A 17,075-nucleotide genomic window follows, 5' to 3' on the forward strand; every position below is an offset into this window, starting at 1 on the left:
TGTGTGTGTGTATAAATATTACCACTAAATCCCTGCAAAGTCCTCTACACAGTGTACAAACAGAACCTATATATAGGCAAATATTATATGTATAAAATATATCAACAGTCACACAGAGAATGTGTATGATTGAAAAAAAATAAATAATAAAAAAAAAATATATATATATATATATATATATATATATATAATTTTTTTTTTTTTATAAACACACACACACTCACATATATATATATATATATATATATATATATATATATATATATATATATATATATATATATATATATATACACATACACATACACATACACATACACATACACATACACATACACATACACATACACATACACACACACACACACACACACACATACACGGATGGACGGCACTGTGCTGGCATTAAGTCTCATGAATGAAAAAAACACTGCATTCCTATACCAAACCTGTGTGTATCTATATCCTGACCTGTGCTTCCCCACAGGAGTGCAGAGGAAGGCTCATTCAGACATTCATACAAAAATGTATACATATTACACACACCACACACACACTGTGAGAAATATATATTGCACATACACCTGTACAGCACAGTGGAGTTTGTCATTTAGTGGTTTAATATAGGACTGCAGAGTTGCCTTTATTCAGAATGACTATAATTGCACACATTCTGTGTGTGTGTGTATATATAGATATATATATAGATATATATATATATATAGATATATATATATAGATATATATATATAGATAGATATATGTATATAGATAGATAGAGATAGATAGATAGATAGATAGATATAGATAGATAGATAGATAGATAGATAGATAGATAGATATATATATATATATATATATATATATATATATATATATATATATATATTTTAGATATCGCAATCACAGAGGTTATAACTTACTTTAGTGGGTGACCTGTGCTTCCCTACAGGAGAACAGAAGAAGGCTGTCAGACATGCATACTAAAATACATTTTATATAAAATTATTATATATGATATAAAATGTATTTTAGTATGCATGTCTGACTGAGCCTTCTTCTGTTCTCCTGTAGGGAAGCACAGGTCACCCACTAAACTAAGTTATAACCTCTGTGATTGCGATATCTAAAATATATATATATACCTCTGTTCGGCTGTATACTGTCTCTGTATATACCATAGAGATATCTGCTTTGAGTCTGTATTAGCAGATGTGTGTAGACCTGGCCGGGTAGCTGTACGCTTGACCTCTGCAGTCACATTAGGTTTCTCAGTTGTCGCCGTTACCATCTGGAGCCTCCAGAAGAATGGTCCAGTGTCCTCCCGTAGCGGCCCAGTGTCCTCCCGTAGCGGCCCAGTGTCCTCCCGTAGCGGCCCAGTGTCCTTACATAGGGCAGGGGCTTGTCTGGGTCACCTCATCCTGCAGGGGTCACTAAAGTTAGAGGTCAGGGAAGCAGGTAGAGAATTTACCTTCTCTCGCTTGAGTCAGTAACATGGCGGGACGTTCTCTTACTCCTCTGCATAAAGTGCATGAATGGCTGGTTGTATGCGAGTATGTGGCGGTACAGTACACCAGGCAGTGACTGCAGCTTCTGAAAAGAAGGGTCCTGGATGACAGCAGGACATGTGCTGTGACGTCTCCCCCGTCTTCGCATGTGGACATCACACCCAGTCTCATAAGCTTCACACAGATCACCGATGGTACTGCTGGTCCCATCCTCCCCATTGCCCTGCGACTTCACCCACATTCTCTTACTTCCAGATGGCCGTGCGAAAGTCACGTGAGCTTCTGCCATTTTATTTTATCAGAACACTTAAAGGATACGTTCACATACAGATAAAGACATAATGGGGGAGATTTATCAAACATGGCGTAAAGTGAAACTGGCTCAGTTGCCCCTAGCAACCAATCAGATTCCACTTTTCATTCCTCACAGACTCTTTGGAAAATGAAAAGTGGAATCTGATTGGTTGCTAGGGGCAACTGAGCCAGTTTCACTTTACACCATGTTTGTTAAATCTCCCCTATTGTGTGTGTGTTTGTATATGTTTGTGTATAACGGGGTTGTTGAACCTTCGGCCCTCCAGCTGCTGCTAAACTACAATCCCCATCATGCCTGGCCAGCCAAAGCCGAAGGCTTTGGCTGTCCAGGCATGATGGGGATTGTAGTTTAGCAACAGCTGGAGGGCCGAAGGTTCCCCATCCCTGATGTACAATATATTTCATTTATTTATTGACTTCCGGAATGAAGGGAACTGTCGTCCTATATGGAACTGTAAACAACATGACAAACTCACTACACACAACAGGAAACTACACATAACTAAGGATTGGAAGAGTCTGGAGTCCTGTGTTAAACGACATAATGCAAAGAAACCTATTTGGCTCTGCTACATCTGTCTGTATTGTGCATGTGTATATAGAGATGGAGCTAGGTGCAGATAGATACATAATGGTATGATAACCTATACCAGCAGTTTGTGTGTATATATATGTATTATTATTACACACTATATGTACATTGGGTGTTATACGAGCCGTTGGGTGGATCTATATAGAGCGTAAATGCTTAGCATTATGTTACATTAGCGATGATAGTAATATATTTTATAGAAAATAAAAATCCTGTATAAACAGCACTTGATAGATTTATATAAATCTTTTTTTCTTTGGTGTCCTCCAAGCCTCAGCCCTTCTGCTGTTGCAAAACTACAACTCCTATCATGCCTTGGCAGCTGAAGTTTTGCAACAGCAGGAAAATCTGAAGCTCTGAGGACACTGAAGAGAGAGAGCTCAGTATATAACGCAATTCATGGAAAGCGTTTCATGGCTGACGTCTTCTCTCCCGTCGTCTCCTCAGCTTCAGGGTAGCCCCGGGGCGGCGTTGGACGAGGATTCTTGTTCGTCAGCCCCCCTGTCTCCGGTGTCGTCGTCTTCTCCTCACTCCATGCCTTCTTCAGGCCACATACAAGGGAAAAGTATCTGTAGCAGCTGCGGGATGGAAATCGTAGATAAATACCTGCTCAAGGTAAGAGCCGCTGCACGTGGGCTGTGAGGCTGGGGGGGGATCCGGGTACAGCTGGGGGTCCCACTCATTAGAGTAATGAAATAATTAAGTACTGTAATGTGTGAACACAGCCTTGGACTGGGGGTAGGGGGGGGGTCGTTCGTGGTGTTTCCTGGGGAAAAAAATAACACTTGTTGTGTTTTTTGCTTGAGAAAAATAGTGCGGCTAGATGTTTAGCTGACAGTCGTAAGGAGAACCCAAGACTTGCCACAAACCATGCGTTTTGTTTGGTTTGTGCTTTTTATCAAATTTTTTTTTGTGTGTCTTCAGCTAGTTTGTGGTGGGGGTTTTTTTCCCATTGTGTTTTTTTTTGTTGTTGTGTATGTGTGTTTTATATAATTAATACTAAAACTATAACTATGCATGTAGTTTAATGGTGTAAAATTATATATATATATATATATATATATATATATATATATATATATATATATATATATATATATATCAGTTTTACACTTTTTTTTTTTTTTTTTTTTTTTTTTTTTCTGTACTGTACAATCCTGAGATTCGACTAATCACATGATTTTAGTTCAGGGCTATACAGTAACTTGTGTGACAGTAAATCACACGTAATATTTGTTGCACGTGTCTTGTATTGAGGTCAGTGCTGGCAAAGTTCTCTTGAGACAAAGAATCCACCAAATCTTGGATTTTTTTGGGGTGACTGAGGTGTCACATTTCGATAAGTCATTACGATGTGCTTTGGAAAAAATGTTTTATTTTTTACTTTTTTGGGTATGTGATCTGATCATGGTAAAACCTTCGGTAGTGACACGTCTTGTTGACCCCGTTTGTCAGAGAGTTGGTTATTGAGAGATTGACAGGATCATGCATATTCATCTCCCAGCCTATTCTGCAGTGTGTTTGTACCCTAGGTGGGTATTCTATCACCTGTTGCAAAACTACAACTCCCAGCATGTCCTAACCGAGCAGGAACTTTCTTCCATTCTGGTTGATTGCTTTATACCAGACCAAAAATATCACTTAAAGGGGGATTCCACTCAAACATAACTTTTAAAATGTTGCTGCTGATAGTAAGACTAACAATTCCCCTAAATAGATAACAAATATGGAAGGAACTGTTAGTCTTAGGACCCTATTCCAGGGTGATTATCGTTCGGATAATCGTTAAATCGTTCGGAATGAAGCAATAATCATTCGGTTGAATAGCAGTGAACGATTAAACGACGAACGAGAAAACTTTGATCGCTTAATAAGACCTGGACTTATTTTTATCGTCGCTCATTCGCATGGAATCTGTCGTTCGTAGTAGCGACGAATGCAATAAAGACTACATGACGACCGCAAGAACGATCATAAGTAACAATCATTGTTCCGTGTAAGTGGGTCAACGATTTCAGGTCGTTCACAATAGCGATCGTTTATCATTAACGGTTATATGAACGGTAATCGTCCCGTGGAATAGGGCCCTTACTATGAGCAGCAACGTGTCAAAGGTTATGTTTGAGTGGAATTCCCCTTTAACCATTTGAGAAATGAATATTGCGGATATAATGCCAGACTGTGGGAAGCAGTGAGGGACAATGGATGCATTGATGTGGGGGGTTCATGGTACAGTGACCTGATGTGTCTATAGATTGGAAGAGGCTGCAAGTGTTTATGGAGGTGATGAGATGAACTGGTGATGGAAATTTTCTGTCTCCTCCATAGAATATTAATAATCACCTTTTCTCAGGCCTTGGCTGATACCAGGGGACAATAGAATGACTGTACATGGCAAGGATCAGATTTTCTATAACCCTAGCCTGGAGTCTACACAGAGATGTTCTAAATCAGCATTCTGGGAGTTGTAGTTCTGCAGTATGTCAGTGCCCAAATAGGATACAGTGATGCCTAGCTTAGTCTTGTATCATTTTGTACAGTAGTTCAGAGCCATTGGTTTACATGTAGAAAAAGCAGCTTCTACCCCGGATTGGTGCTGTTTGTTTTCCATAGAGTTCTGCTGGTCCGGTCCCCATGGCTGTACCATGATCCCTGTCCCCATGGCTGTACCACAATCCCTATTCCCATGGTGCACGGCTCTTGTTCAGGGTGTCCTGTGCTCTATACACACATGAGAATGCCAGATTATTAAGTATAGATACCGACCCTTCACAGGAGTCCATTATTTTACTGGAAATGAGAGCGGCTCATGTAACGCTAACACCCCAACCATAGCCCCAGCATCTCCCGCTCATAGGACCATGAGTTGCAAAGTAACCTCTTGTATTCCATGACCTCTTCCTTCTAGTCATTCAGACTCTGTTTCATCTGCCGTGTAGTTCCCACAAAACTCATAGTGGGACATTATTTAAAGGGGTTATCCAGTGCTACAAAAACATGGCCACTTTCCCCCTCTCTTGTCTCCAGATTGGGTGGGGTTTGGAATTCTGTTCTATTGAAGTAAATGGAGCTTAATTGCAAAACACACCTGAACTGGAGACAAGAGTCTGGAAAGTGGCCATGTTTTTGTAGCGCTGGATAACCCAGCGAGCAACCCTGACAACCCATTGATTTGAATGATAGTGTAATGTTCTCTTTCTCCTGTGGTGGCGCTGCAAGGAAATTAAACACTTGCTGCCTGATTACAATGGGTGCCCAGGGATTAACTCCTTCCTGTTGGCACCTTCTATCGTAAAAAGGATTGTACAAAGAAGATAACCCCTCTAAGGACCTAACCGTTCCCGTATGTGCCCATCTCCAGCAATAATGAAATTGAACATAATTCCAAATCTGTTCCTTCTGGCATCTAAACAGGCGCATACATTCCAGCGTGTATAAATAAACATGGCGTGTACAGGAGGCTCCGTGCGGGGGCCGAGGTGCTGGCCGTACAACGCGTGCATTCTGTAGGTGACTATGCTTCCAGATGCCTTTTATATACAGATGTAGCAGAGTCGGATGTGTCACTTTTTAAATAAGACTGTATTGTTTTTGGCCTGTGATAATAATAATGCAGGTTGCAGTCCTATGTAAAATTGCAGATTGTGCATAGTATAGGACAGTATTGCACAACTTGGCGATAGTGCAGAATCAGTCATGCAGGGTGTGTGTTGTGAACAGCTGGTTTGTTGTACGGTTCAGCTGAATGGCCGTATCCAGCTCAGTTCGGTATCTGGGGACTTGTTGGCGAACGTCTGAGCTTGTAATGTCAAGTGCTTTGGAAAGTCATCCAAAATATGAATTATTGTTTGCAAGTGGTTGGATGCGCTGGGTGAAAAATATTGGCGGATAAATATTACAAGCCTAACGTGTGGCAGGGAGAGCGCTCTGGGTATAGAGGGCAAAATCTGTGTCCAGGCATGATGGGATTTGTAGTTCTGTAACAGCTGGAGGGTGGGGAGTTTTTATGTGCTTTTGTTTTGCCTTGTGCTGTATGTGTCTTTTTTGAGGACATTTACTATGTTTGTTGATGGATTCTGTTATTCCCGAGAAGCCTCCTGGTTTGATCATGTTAGTTAACCCTTAAAGAAGAAGTCTGGGGAAAATTTTAATTAAAGTATTGTCTTGTCCCCCAAAAGTTATACAAATCACCAATATACACTTATTATGGGAAATGCACCGTGCACTTACTACTGCATCAAGGCTTCACTTCCTGGATAACATGGTGATGTCACTTCCTGGATAACATGGTGATGTCACTTCCTGGATAACATGGTGATTTCCCGACCCGACTCCCAGAGCTGTGCGGGCTGTGGCTGCTGGAGAGGATGATGGCAGGGGGACACTGAGGGACACAGGGCACTGGAAGGACACTGAGCATCCCTCTGCCATCATCCTCTACAGCAGCCACAGCCCGCACAGCTCTGGGAGTCGGGTCGTGAAATCACCATGTTATCCAGGAAGTGACATCACCATGTTATCCAGGAAGTGACATCACCCTTTTATCCAGTAGTGAAGCCTTGATGCAGTAGTAAGTGCAGGAAACAAGAGCACTTTTTGTGCATTTCCCATAATAAGTGTATATTGGTGATTTGTATAACTTTTGGGGGGCAATAAGATTCTTAAATAAAAATTTTCGACATACTTCTCCTTTAAGACCATGGAAGGAATTTGTATCTAAACTGATGATACTAGATGTGTTATTTTTGGCATGGGGATAAGCCTAGGAAATGATAGGAGTTGTGGCCTAGTGATCTGCCCTCTATCTCTATGGCCAGCCTTATGTTGGATAGTGCTTTGTGCTCCTTTTTGTATAGCGCCAACAGATTCTGCAGAAATTTTATAGTCTTTTCAATTCTTGGACCCCGTCCCGGTTAGAACTCACAATCCTAAATTGACCTATCTGTAGGTTTTGGGTGTTGGAGGAAACTGGAGTACCCGGAGGAAACCCACACGAACATACAGACTTGTGCAGTGTGGTACAACATTTTGTTTTCTTGCACATGGTGTAGTAAACAATGAACATTATAGAGTGCCTATATATCAGCAGCCTATTGTGCAGTGCCCAGATACTGCTGCTTGTCTAAATGCCTGTGCTGTGCAGTGTTCCCACTGCAGTGTCCTAGTGTCTAAGGTAGGGGGGTCACACTCAGGCCCTCCAGCTGTTGCAAAACTACAATTCCCATCATGCCTGCACCGAGTTGGAGGGCTGGGAGTTTGACACCTGTTGTCTAATTCACAAATTCAGTGTTTGTTTGTTTGTTTTCTGGGCCGCAAAACCTCACGCTATTCTTTTTCTCTGTGATCCGTGAAAAATCATCCATAAAATGTGAATAGTACTAGTGTGCATAGATTTGATCTGTATTTTTTGCATACATCACAGATGTGACATCCGTAACATCCATAAAAAATACAGATCACATTGACCTCCTATTGTTCTCCTGTACCACAATCACAATCCACCCTAGGACATGTCCTACATTTTTACAGAACTGATTACGGATCACAATGAACACGGGACTGTGTGAATAGCCCAATATAAATCAAGGTGCTCGAAGTTGAACCGTGATTACGGATCCGCAATTGTGGACAACTTTACGGGACTTGTGTATAAGGCTATATAATTCACATTCAGATATTACCAAAATAACACCACTACACCCATACCATATTAAGAGATCCGCTTAGAGTACTTACCTACAATACAGTGCAGAGATGATGCTTCCATACATTAGTGGGATTGGGCACTCTGTGGTTGTAGTGAGCGCTTACAGTACAGTGCTGTTTACAACCATAGAGTGCTCAACCGTACTGACAATACTACTGTACAGTGGTCTATACCATAAGATCACCATATGATATTCTGTATTGTATGGTAATATTGAGCAACACTATTATATGCCCTTACATGAATCTGATAGTATTGTATTATACTACAATACAATGAATAGAATGTTTAGGATATAAACCTTGGCTGGCGCTTCCTTCCATGGGTCGGCCTTATGATGCTTCTGTTCTGTGTGGGGTAACACGCACCTCTTATTCCTGCAGGTAAATGATCTGTGCTGGCATGTGCGCTGCCTGTCCTGTAGTGTGTGCCGGACGTCCCTGGGGAGGCATACCAGCTGCTACATCAAAGATAAAGACATATTCTGCAAACTTGATTATTTTAGGTACTATACATGTATGTATTCATTACAGCCGTGTGACTGTCCCCTGCTCCATATTTACTCATTGTACTTGTATTTTTCATATGTGATGACACTAGGGGGCGCTATCAGAACTTAATGTATAGGCACTTTTCTCCTGCATTGGCTTTGATAGCTCCCCCCGATGTTTTGTGTGATGTCTCTATGATGATTTTGCAAGTTAAAGCAATAAAGACAAATATTAAGTGGACTGGGGTGAATGGCCTCTACAATAGGTCTAGCACTACTTGTGTTATTTAGTTTGTCTATCTAGCCATACTGCACTTAATAAAGAGGTACAATATCCTGTATGTTGTCCCAGTAATTAATTATACTTTTCACGGAAGCTTGGCAGCAATTCTTTTCTTCTGCAGTGCCTCTGCAGGTTAAGTGAGGCATTACAGTGCTGAGTCCTCCAGAGTAAATGCTGCTTCAGTTATATATTCTATTTGAAGGGGGTTTGCAGAAAAGTGAAATTGTAGGATTGGGGGATGGCTAGCCAATTGTGAGGGTCTGACCATTGGGACCCCTACTTGCCGAGTTAATGTAAGCACTGCTCCATGCATTCTCTATAAGACTTTGAAACCTTGCTGAGGGCTGTGCATAGAGAATGGAGTGGCAGTTGAGCACGCCCACTAAACCCTTTAACTATAATGCATGTTATGAACACACAGCGTGCAAAACAAACTATTGTAAACTGGCCACCGCAACCAATCAGGGCTCTGGTAATGTGAAAGCTGAGCCATTATTGGTTGGGTTGGGTTTGTTTTACAGTTTGTTTTACACGGTATGAGAAGTCTGGGCCAATGTTTTTGATGTTTAATGGTGTGTTCACACCTACAGGATCTGCAGCTGATTTTCTGCAGCAGATTTCATTTAAATAACTGAAGACAGCATTAAATCTGCTGCAGATCTGCTGCAGATCCTGTAGGTGTGAACGCACCCTTACAGATAATGTACAGTTGAATGAGCTTTGTTTTTACTGTTTCGTCATGTAGGCGATATGGAACGCGGTGTTCACGTTGCGGCAGACACATCCACGCCACAGACTGGGTGAGGCGAGCGAAGGGCAATGTCTACCACTTAGCGTGCTTTGCCTGCTACTCCTGCAAGAGGCAGCTCTCCACGGGGGAAGAGTTTGCTCTGGTGGAAGAGAAGGTGCTGTGCCGCGTGCACTATGACTGTATGCTGGATAACCTAAAGAGAGCAGTAGAAAACGGTGCGTGCCTGCTCCAGCCTGTGCTCCACCGATGGATCTTATGTAATGCTACAAAAATGTAAATTAGATTTTTATTTTTTTTTATTTTTTTTTCAGGGAATCGGGTTAGTGTGGAAGGGGCTTTGTTGACAGAGCAGGATATTAATCAACCAAAACCAGCTAAGAGGGCTCGGACAAGTTTCACTGCAGACCAACTCCAAGTAAGTTACTTGGGGGGCTCTGGGTAAGCTATTAATATTTTGTTATGTGTTATCAGCTGTGTATCTTCTGTGAGGGTTTATATCAGGGATGTCCAGGCATGATGGGAATTGTAGTTTTGCAACAGCTGGAGGGCCAAAGGTTCCCCATGCCTGGTTTATATGATAGATATATATATATATATATATATATATATATATATATATATATATATATATATATATATATATATATAAAATATAATTTTGCATAATCTGCTCAGATCTATAATATGGAATTAGAGTTGCGGGTCTGGCTTTGTTTTTTGTTAAACTGAATTTTGTATTTTTCTCCTCTCTTATAGGTTATGCAAGCACAATTTGCTCAAGACAACAACCCTGACGCACAAACTTTACAGAAATTGTCGGAAAGGACAGGTCTTAGCAGGCGTGTAATACAGGTAATGGGCTGCTGCATTAAATTATTATTTTATTATGTTTTTCCCATACACCTTAGACTTCAGATGGCCATAGCCGCCACAGCATCAGTCTAAGGTGTATGGGACTCTCCCATCACCGCCAACCCCTTATTTTGGGAAAGATGAGCCACAGCGAGACTGTCACTGTTGCTTACTCCTCCCCTTCCTGTAAAGAATAGCGGAGTACTCGGTTCGCGACGAACTTTTCTGTGTATGGGGAGGGTGGGCGGGAGATCATCAGACTCAAATAGCTGAGTGCCGATATCACTGATTCAGTGCTATGCCATTGCCTAGTTGATCAGTAATAAGTAATCTAAATATTGCTTGTAATAGTCTAGGGGAGTTTAAAATGTAAAAAAAACAAACAAAAGTAAAAACCACAAAAAAAGCTGAAATTGCCTCTCTTCCATTTCACAAATAAAGCATGTGAAAATAATCATATTTGGTATTAAATGTGCAATTGTCAAACTAAAGCGGGATAAAAGGTGGTGTTGCTTTGTTTGTTTTCTACAATATTGACCAGAAAAAAATCATTATGGATCAAAATGGCCCATTGTGAGTGTAAATTTAAAAAATTGGTAAAATCTTGGAAGAGCTATGTAAACATTGGATCTTTGTAGATCTTCGGACTGGCCTATAGAATATAAAGAGCATCTCATTTTACATAATAGGGTCAATTCTGGGGTTTTAGCGTAAGTGCATTGTGGAAACACGGAAGTTGTGAAATTGCAAAAAAAAATTTAATTTCATTTTTTTCTTTTTATTTCGGGTTTTGTTCTAAATTTTATGGTAGGTTTAATAGTCTTTACATAGTACAATGCAATGTAGGAGAGAAAAAAGAGAGACAGCAGGCCCAGGTGCCTCGTGTATTACTTTAGGAGAGGGATAAAAAGGAGAAGGTGTATATTTGCTCACTTATTTGTACCTTGGGCTTTATGCAGATCACCCCTAGCTGGTCCGCAGGGGGTACATGGGTTCATATGATCCCTTGGTCCATTGTGGCTCTGGAAGGTCAAAGGGGCGTCTGATAGACCAAAAGCAGCTGATGTACCCCAAATGGGATACTCCCAACAAGGGCCTGTAGAAGTAATAACAGAAAAAATAAATACATTAAAAAATGGGTACTTGGATTTATCAGTGCTATCCCCAAAGACAAAGACTCTCCACAGAGAAGTGGCTTAAAAAAAGGAAATTCATTGCAATAAATTTCCTTTTTTAAGCCACTTCTCTGTGGAGAGTCTGTCTTCGGGGATAGTGCTGATAAATCCAAGTACCCATTTTTTTTTCTTTTTTCTGTTAATACGTAGTACAATGGTGAGGAGGAAAAAACAAAAATGAAACAGTCACTGACTGGTAGGCCGTTGCGCATATTCAGAAAAATCTGAATTGACCCTTTTATGGGAAGTAACATTATATACTGCTTCCTACTGCACCTCAACTTACCCGCCATCCCTCTCCCAGGTCTGGTTTCAGAATTGTAGAGCTCGTCACAAGAAGCACGTTAGTCCGACCCATTCCTCAACTGCACCAGTTACAGCCATTCAGTCCTCAAGGCTTTCTCCACCAATGATGGATGAAATGACCTACTCTGCATACGTACCTCAAGATGGGCCCATGCTGACTGCCTTGCACAGTTACATGGATGGTAAGTAGATGGCTATTTTGCATTATAATGCTATGTTCACACTACGTATATTTTCGTAAAACTACGGCCGTTGTTGCAGGGTACGTAATATTGCGCCCTATGGGATCCCGGACGGAGAGTATACACATAGGGGGAGATTTATCAAACATGGTGAAACTGGCTCAGTTGCCCCTAGCAACCAATCAGATTCAACCTTTCATTCCTCACAGACCCTTTTGGAAAGTGAAAGGTGGAATCTGATTGGTTGCTAGGGGCAACTGAGCCAGTTTCACTTTACACCATGTTTGATAAATCTCCCACGTAGTGTACACTCTGGCCAGGATCTCTCGCGGCTCTGCGAGAAGCTGACATGGCTGCACGCTCCATAGTGTGCTGTGGGAAGTTCTGATGCAGGCGCGCATGGATGCGCCTGCATCAGAATTCTGTGGCTGCAAAGATCTTTTCAGAAACCGGCTATTCTGTGACCCGCTTGCTGCAGGTTGGCACTTATACTTACTATTATTGATCCGGTCCTATGGTGCCGTTCAAATCCTGCTGTTGCCCATGTGACCTCTTTGCTGAGGCTGGGCGTCAGGGTCTCCAATGCATCTCGGAGAGCACTCTCATAGAGATGCATTGGAGACCTTGCCTTCTGGCCTTCAAAAGTGCTGTAGAAAGAAGAGGATTGTGACATTACGGCCAGTGGAGTCTGAACAGCGCCGTAGAACTGGAATGACGCTACGCCACGGGACACCGATCATCTGTGGTAAGTATATATGTGCCAGCCTGCAGTGGGGGGGGGATAAATAAAATAAAAAAACTAGAACACTTCTTTAAATGTCTAATAGAGGTGGGTCCCACCTATTCGGTACCCCACTCAAATGTCACTAGAGGTGGTCGGAAAGCTGCAAGTTGCTGGCTGGGCTGTTATTTGCAGTTTACGTAACTTCCAATGGTTAAAGACTATGCAGACGTAAACTGCATAATATTGTGGGTACACTCTTTCCATAACTTAGGCTGTTCTCTGCGTCCTCACCGCCTTCAGTGGCTGAAAGCTGTCCGGAGAGAGTCAGAGGGATTGTGTTTACCTGATAGGTACATGTCCCAGAAGTGGGAGACCACTTCTCTCAGATATTTAGGGTATATTTTGTATTCCCCATAATTGTCAGTCCTCTGACCAACTTTATGACTTTGTAAGCTGGGCTTGACCTTGTTCTGGACATTTCAAAAAGAATGATATTGTGGTGTCCCACCACGGGTGCTTCTCGTCTGACACCTGTCGCAAAAGCCTTGTACTCCAAATTAAGGTGGTGATGAGGTTGTAAATGAGTTTCACCACCAGATGTCAGTGTTCTTTGTATAACTATGTATGTATATGTTGCACAGCTTTAGTCACTATAGGGCTACTGTTTTTGTTAGGTGATTCTATGGACCAATGGGAGATACTCTTTACTTTATACCTATCTCTATTCTCTTTCCTCTGCACACTTTTCTCCACCACTCACAGGGACCCTTACACACCCTGTAGGAAGTAGTCACTTGGGGAAAGGAAGTGTAGCGTCTGTTTCCCTCTGATTCTCTGAGGAGTAGGACACACAGAACAGGCATGCCTGCTTAACTGCTAGGTTCCCTGTCCAGGACAGACCAGCTGTGGTAGTGGACAGAGACACTTGTATGGAGAACACAGAGACTTTCTTTCTAAGACTTTAACTACAGACAGTAGGCAGTGTTAAGCCCCTAAAGGAGGACAAGTCAGAGATCACCCCCAGCCCACACTGCGAACCTCTCAACAGTGCAGGGTGGTATCCTAGTACAGAGGAACTGACCCGGATAGAGCAAAGCAACCATAACTAAGGTCTACGTACTCTATCTCTTAGCGCAGGTGAAACTGGATAACTTCGGACACTTAGCTTCGCCCAGGTAACTTACTCTGGGGCTTGTCACCCTCGTAGGACTGGTACCCCGACACTGCAGGGCAGAAGGTGGTTTAGTAAAACACGGGCACAAGTATTCTCTTCTCAAGTCGTCTTCTCTTCAGTATTCTTCTCTCATGTTCTGGCAGAGCACACTACTACTTTTGGGTTGTGGCTCTCCCGACAAACTCCTCTACTCTCCTCAATGCTAAGCTACACAAGCACTGCTACTCTACCTCAACACTTAAGGTATCTCCCAGCACAGAGTCAGTGAGCTCAAGTCTGTATCACAGAAGTTATCTATTGCCAAGTTGTCCTGTATTATCAGAGATCAGTAAAACCACTTTATTTATTCTATTGGGACTCTGTGATCATTGCACCAGCACCTACACATACTGGCTACAAATTCCTTGGGTTATTTTCCCCTTTCTGTGGGTGGCGGAACTGACAGTCTGGGTGGGTCATCTCCCCACAGTGGACCAAGTTGACGAGCCCAAGGGAGGCAGGTCACCGACCATTGGGGGACAATATAGCCAGTCATAACATCAAAGCAGGTGTAACACCCAACCTGTGTGCTAATCTAGCACTGGCGTCACAACAGTACCATCACTGGCTGAGCTTTATTCCAACCACCAGCATAACATCCTGATGGTGGGCACCACAATATTCCACTTTGATGATCTTCACTGTTTATAATGGTTTTTGACCTCGAATATAACCTACTATTCTTTGTCTCCCCAGCTCACTCTCCGACTCCTCTTGGTCTTCAGTCACTCCTGCCTCACTCCATGGCACAGCTACCTATAAGTCACGCATAAACATCACTTCCGTTTCTTTTTGTTTTGTTTTTTTTTCCAAGAATGTAAATGTTTGGGTAAGAAAAATACGGAGTCATTTATTGTGTATAAAATAGAACGAAGATCTTTAGTTATTTTTATAACTTCTTTCTATGCTGAAGTAGACGGCCCCCAGCTCCTGGGATCCTCAGTACTGGAGCGGCCGCCATCATCACACCTACACCCCCCCCCAGTGTCGCTGCCCTCCTCGTCTTATGAGTATTATTGCGCCACTAAGTTCCTGACTCTTGTGTCCTTTTTGTTATTTTTGTACTGTCTGGAATTAGTCCAAACTTAGTTGTGTTTGTTTATTTATTTGTCATCGAGAGAGCACTTTGCCAAAAAGAAGAAGAAAAAAAAGGACTGACAAGTGTGCAAAAAAAGTTTACAATTTTTTTGTGAAATTGTATTTTTCATTAGTATGTATCTGTAAATTATTACAAAAGTGCATATGTATTTTCATTTGCTTTAAACAGTTCTAAAAAATTTTTTTCATCTGTGAACTGACAATTCAGTTGGATAATTTTATTTTATTTTTTCTTTTCAAGCAAACTGAATAAAGCTTTGATTACATCCTGCGGAAAGTCCCAGTTTGTACAGAATTAAACGGAATTCTAGTCTATATGGAGTGTAATGTTTGGACAATTGATGTTTGTGGGATCACATGACAGATCTTATTAGGTCCTTCAAAGGACCTTTTTTTTTTTTTTTTTTTTTTTTTTTTACATTAACATAACGTGGCTGCATTTTTGCCTCTGTATTACCACCATCGTTACAGCCTAGCCCAACATGAAGTAAGCTTACCCTAGTGGCGGGAGAAAGAATTGCATTGGGAACCCAATTACACAGGATGATTCTCAGCTGAACAGGCCGATACCGCTCTGTAATGCGGTCCGTGATCAGCCAACGAATGTTCGTCCATGAACTAACTGCTTGGTGTCTACTAGAGATGAGCACAACACGAGCAACGCAAGTCCGTCTGACCCCAGTCTCTGCATTTGATTACTGGTGGCTAAAGAAGTTGGGCGCAGCCCTAGGGAGTCCTGGAAAACATGGATACAGCCTATGGCTAAATTCACACTACAGGATTTTTCAACTATAAAAAAATTCAAATATTTGCTAATGACTACCACAAAATCCCGTAGTGTGAACTTTGTCCATGTTTTATTTGTTTTTTTTTTTTGGCAATAGGCTGTGTCCATGTTTTCCAGAACTCCCTAGAGCTGCGTCCAACTTCGGCCACCGGTAATCAGATGCCGAGACTTCTGGGTCTGACTGAACTTGTGCATGCTCGAGTTGTGCTCATCTCTAGTGTCAAGAAAATAGTCTCATTGTCTGAACATCTTGTGTAATGGTGTGTTCACACCTAAAGGATCTGCAGCAGATTTCATTTAAATAACTGAACACAGCATCAAATCTGCTGCAGATCCTGTAGGTGTGAACGCACCCTAACAGGGAATGTACAGCCAACAAATTATGGCAGCAAGGGGCCACGCGAACAATAAATGACCCCCTAAGGGGTGGAATGCAGTTTTAATTTTTTGGTGGGGGGCAGGGTTAGAAAGTGGTACCTGTTTGGGGTGGGGTGGGGGGGCTGTGCAAAAATGTTGTTCTGCACAAATTGCTTGACAATTCTTGCACAATTTTCACCTAAACCAGCTTGGCTAAAAAGAAAAAAAAACTACACGGGCAGCAATAGAGTTCTGCTATTGTGCAAAAATGCACATGATAAATCAGCTGAAAGTTAACTGGTATGACACCATGCCCCTTCCTGGTGCAAAAACTGTGAAATGGCAGGTGTTGTGCACACACTCAATCTTGCTGATTTGCCTTGATAAATATTGCCTGACAACCATGGATACAGCCATAGGTTATATCCATGGTTTTAAGGACCCCCTAGAGCTGCATCCAACTTCTGCAGCCACCGACTATACTGTACGTCCCGCTATAGATGAACCAGAGTGTGCACAAGGTTCGCTAGTCTCTGCCGACAGTTTTTAGCCTCTGACTATAAACAGGACGGCGTTCATTCACTGACAGCAGCCAACCTGAAAATAGGATTGGAATGTTGTGCAACTTTTTATTCATGTATATTGAGAGAGCAGGCGATTTTAAGAAACTTTCTAATTGGGTTTATTAGCCGAAAAATGCATTTTTATCAAGAAAAAGCAGTTTAAAGCTCTCCC

At 41.9% G+C, this 17,075-nt stretch overlaps 1 protein-coding gene across 3 annotated transcripts in view; it reads left to right on the forward strand.

The window, feature by feature from the left end:
- Positions 1-15,414, forward strand: part of LHX8 (LIM homeobox 8) — a 19,037-nt gene extending 3,623 nt beyond the window's left edge. For all 3 annotated transcript variants that reach the window (XM_069979441.1, XM_069979442.1, XM_069979443.1), the window contains exons 3-9: positions 2,863-3,030; positions 8,506-8,627; positions 9,641-9,861; positions 9,958-10,061; positions 10,403-10,498; positions 11,978-12,161; positions 14,795-15,414. In XM_069979441.1, coding sequence (XP_069835542.1) covers positions 2,863-3,030; positions 8,506-8,627; positions 9,641-9,861; positions 9,958-10,061; positions 10,403-10,498; positions 11,978-12,161; positions 14,795-14,871 — 972 coding nt within the window. In that variant the 3' untranslated portion in view covers positions 14,872-15,414. The remainder of the gene's footprint in view (positions 1-2,862; positions 3,031-8,505; positions 8,628-9,640; positions 9,862-9,957; positions 10,062-10,402; positions 10,499-11,977; positions 12,162-14,794) is intronic.
- The last annotated feature ends 1,661 nt before the right edge of the window (positions 15,415-17,075 follow it).

Source organism: Dendropsophus ebraccatus, chromosome 8, assembly GCF_027789765.1.
Source record: "Dendropsophus ebraccatus isolate aDenEbr1 chromosome 8, aDenEbr1.pat, whole genome shotgun sequence".
NCBI lineage: Eukaryota > Metazoa > Chordata > Amphibia > Anura > Hylidae > Dendropsophus > Dendropsophus ebraccatus.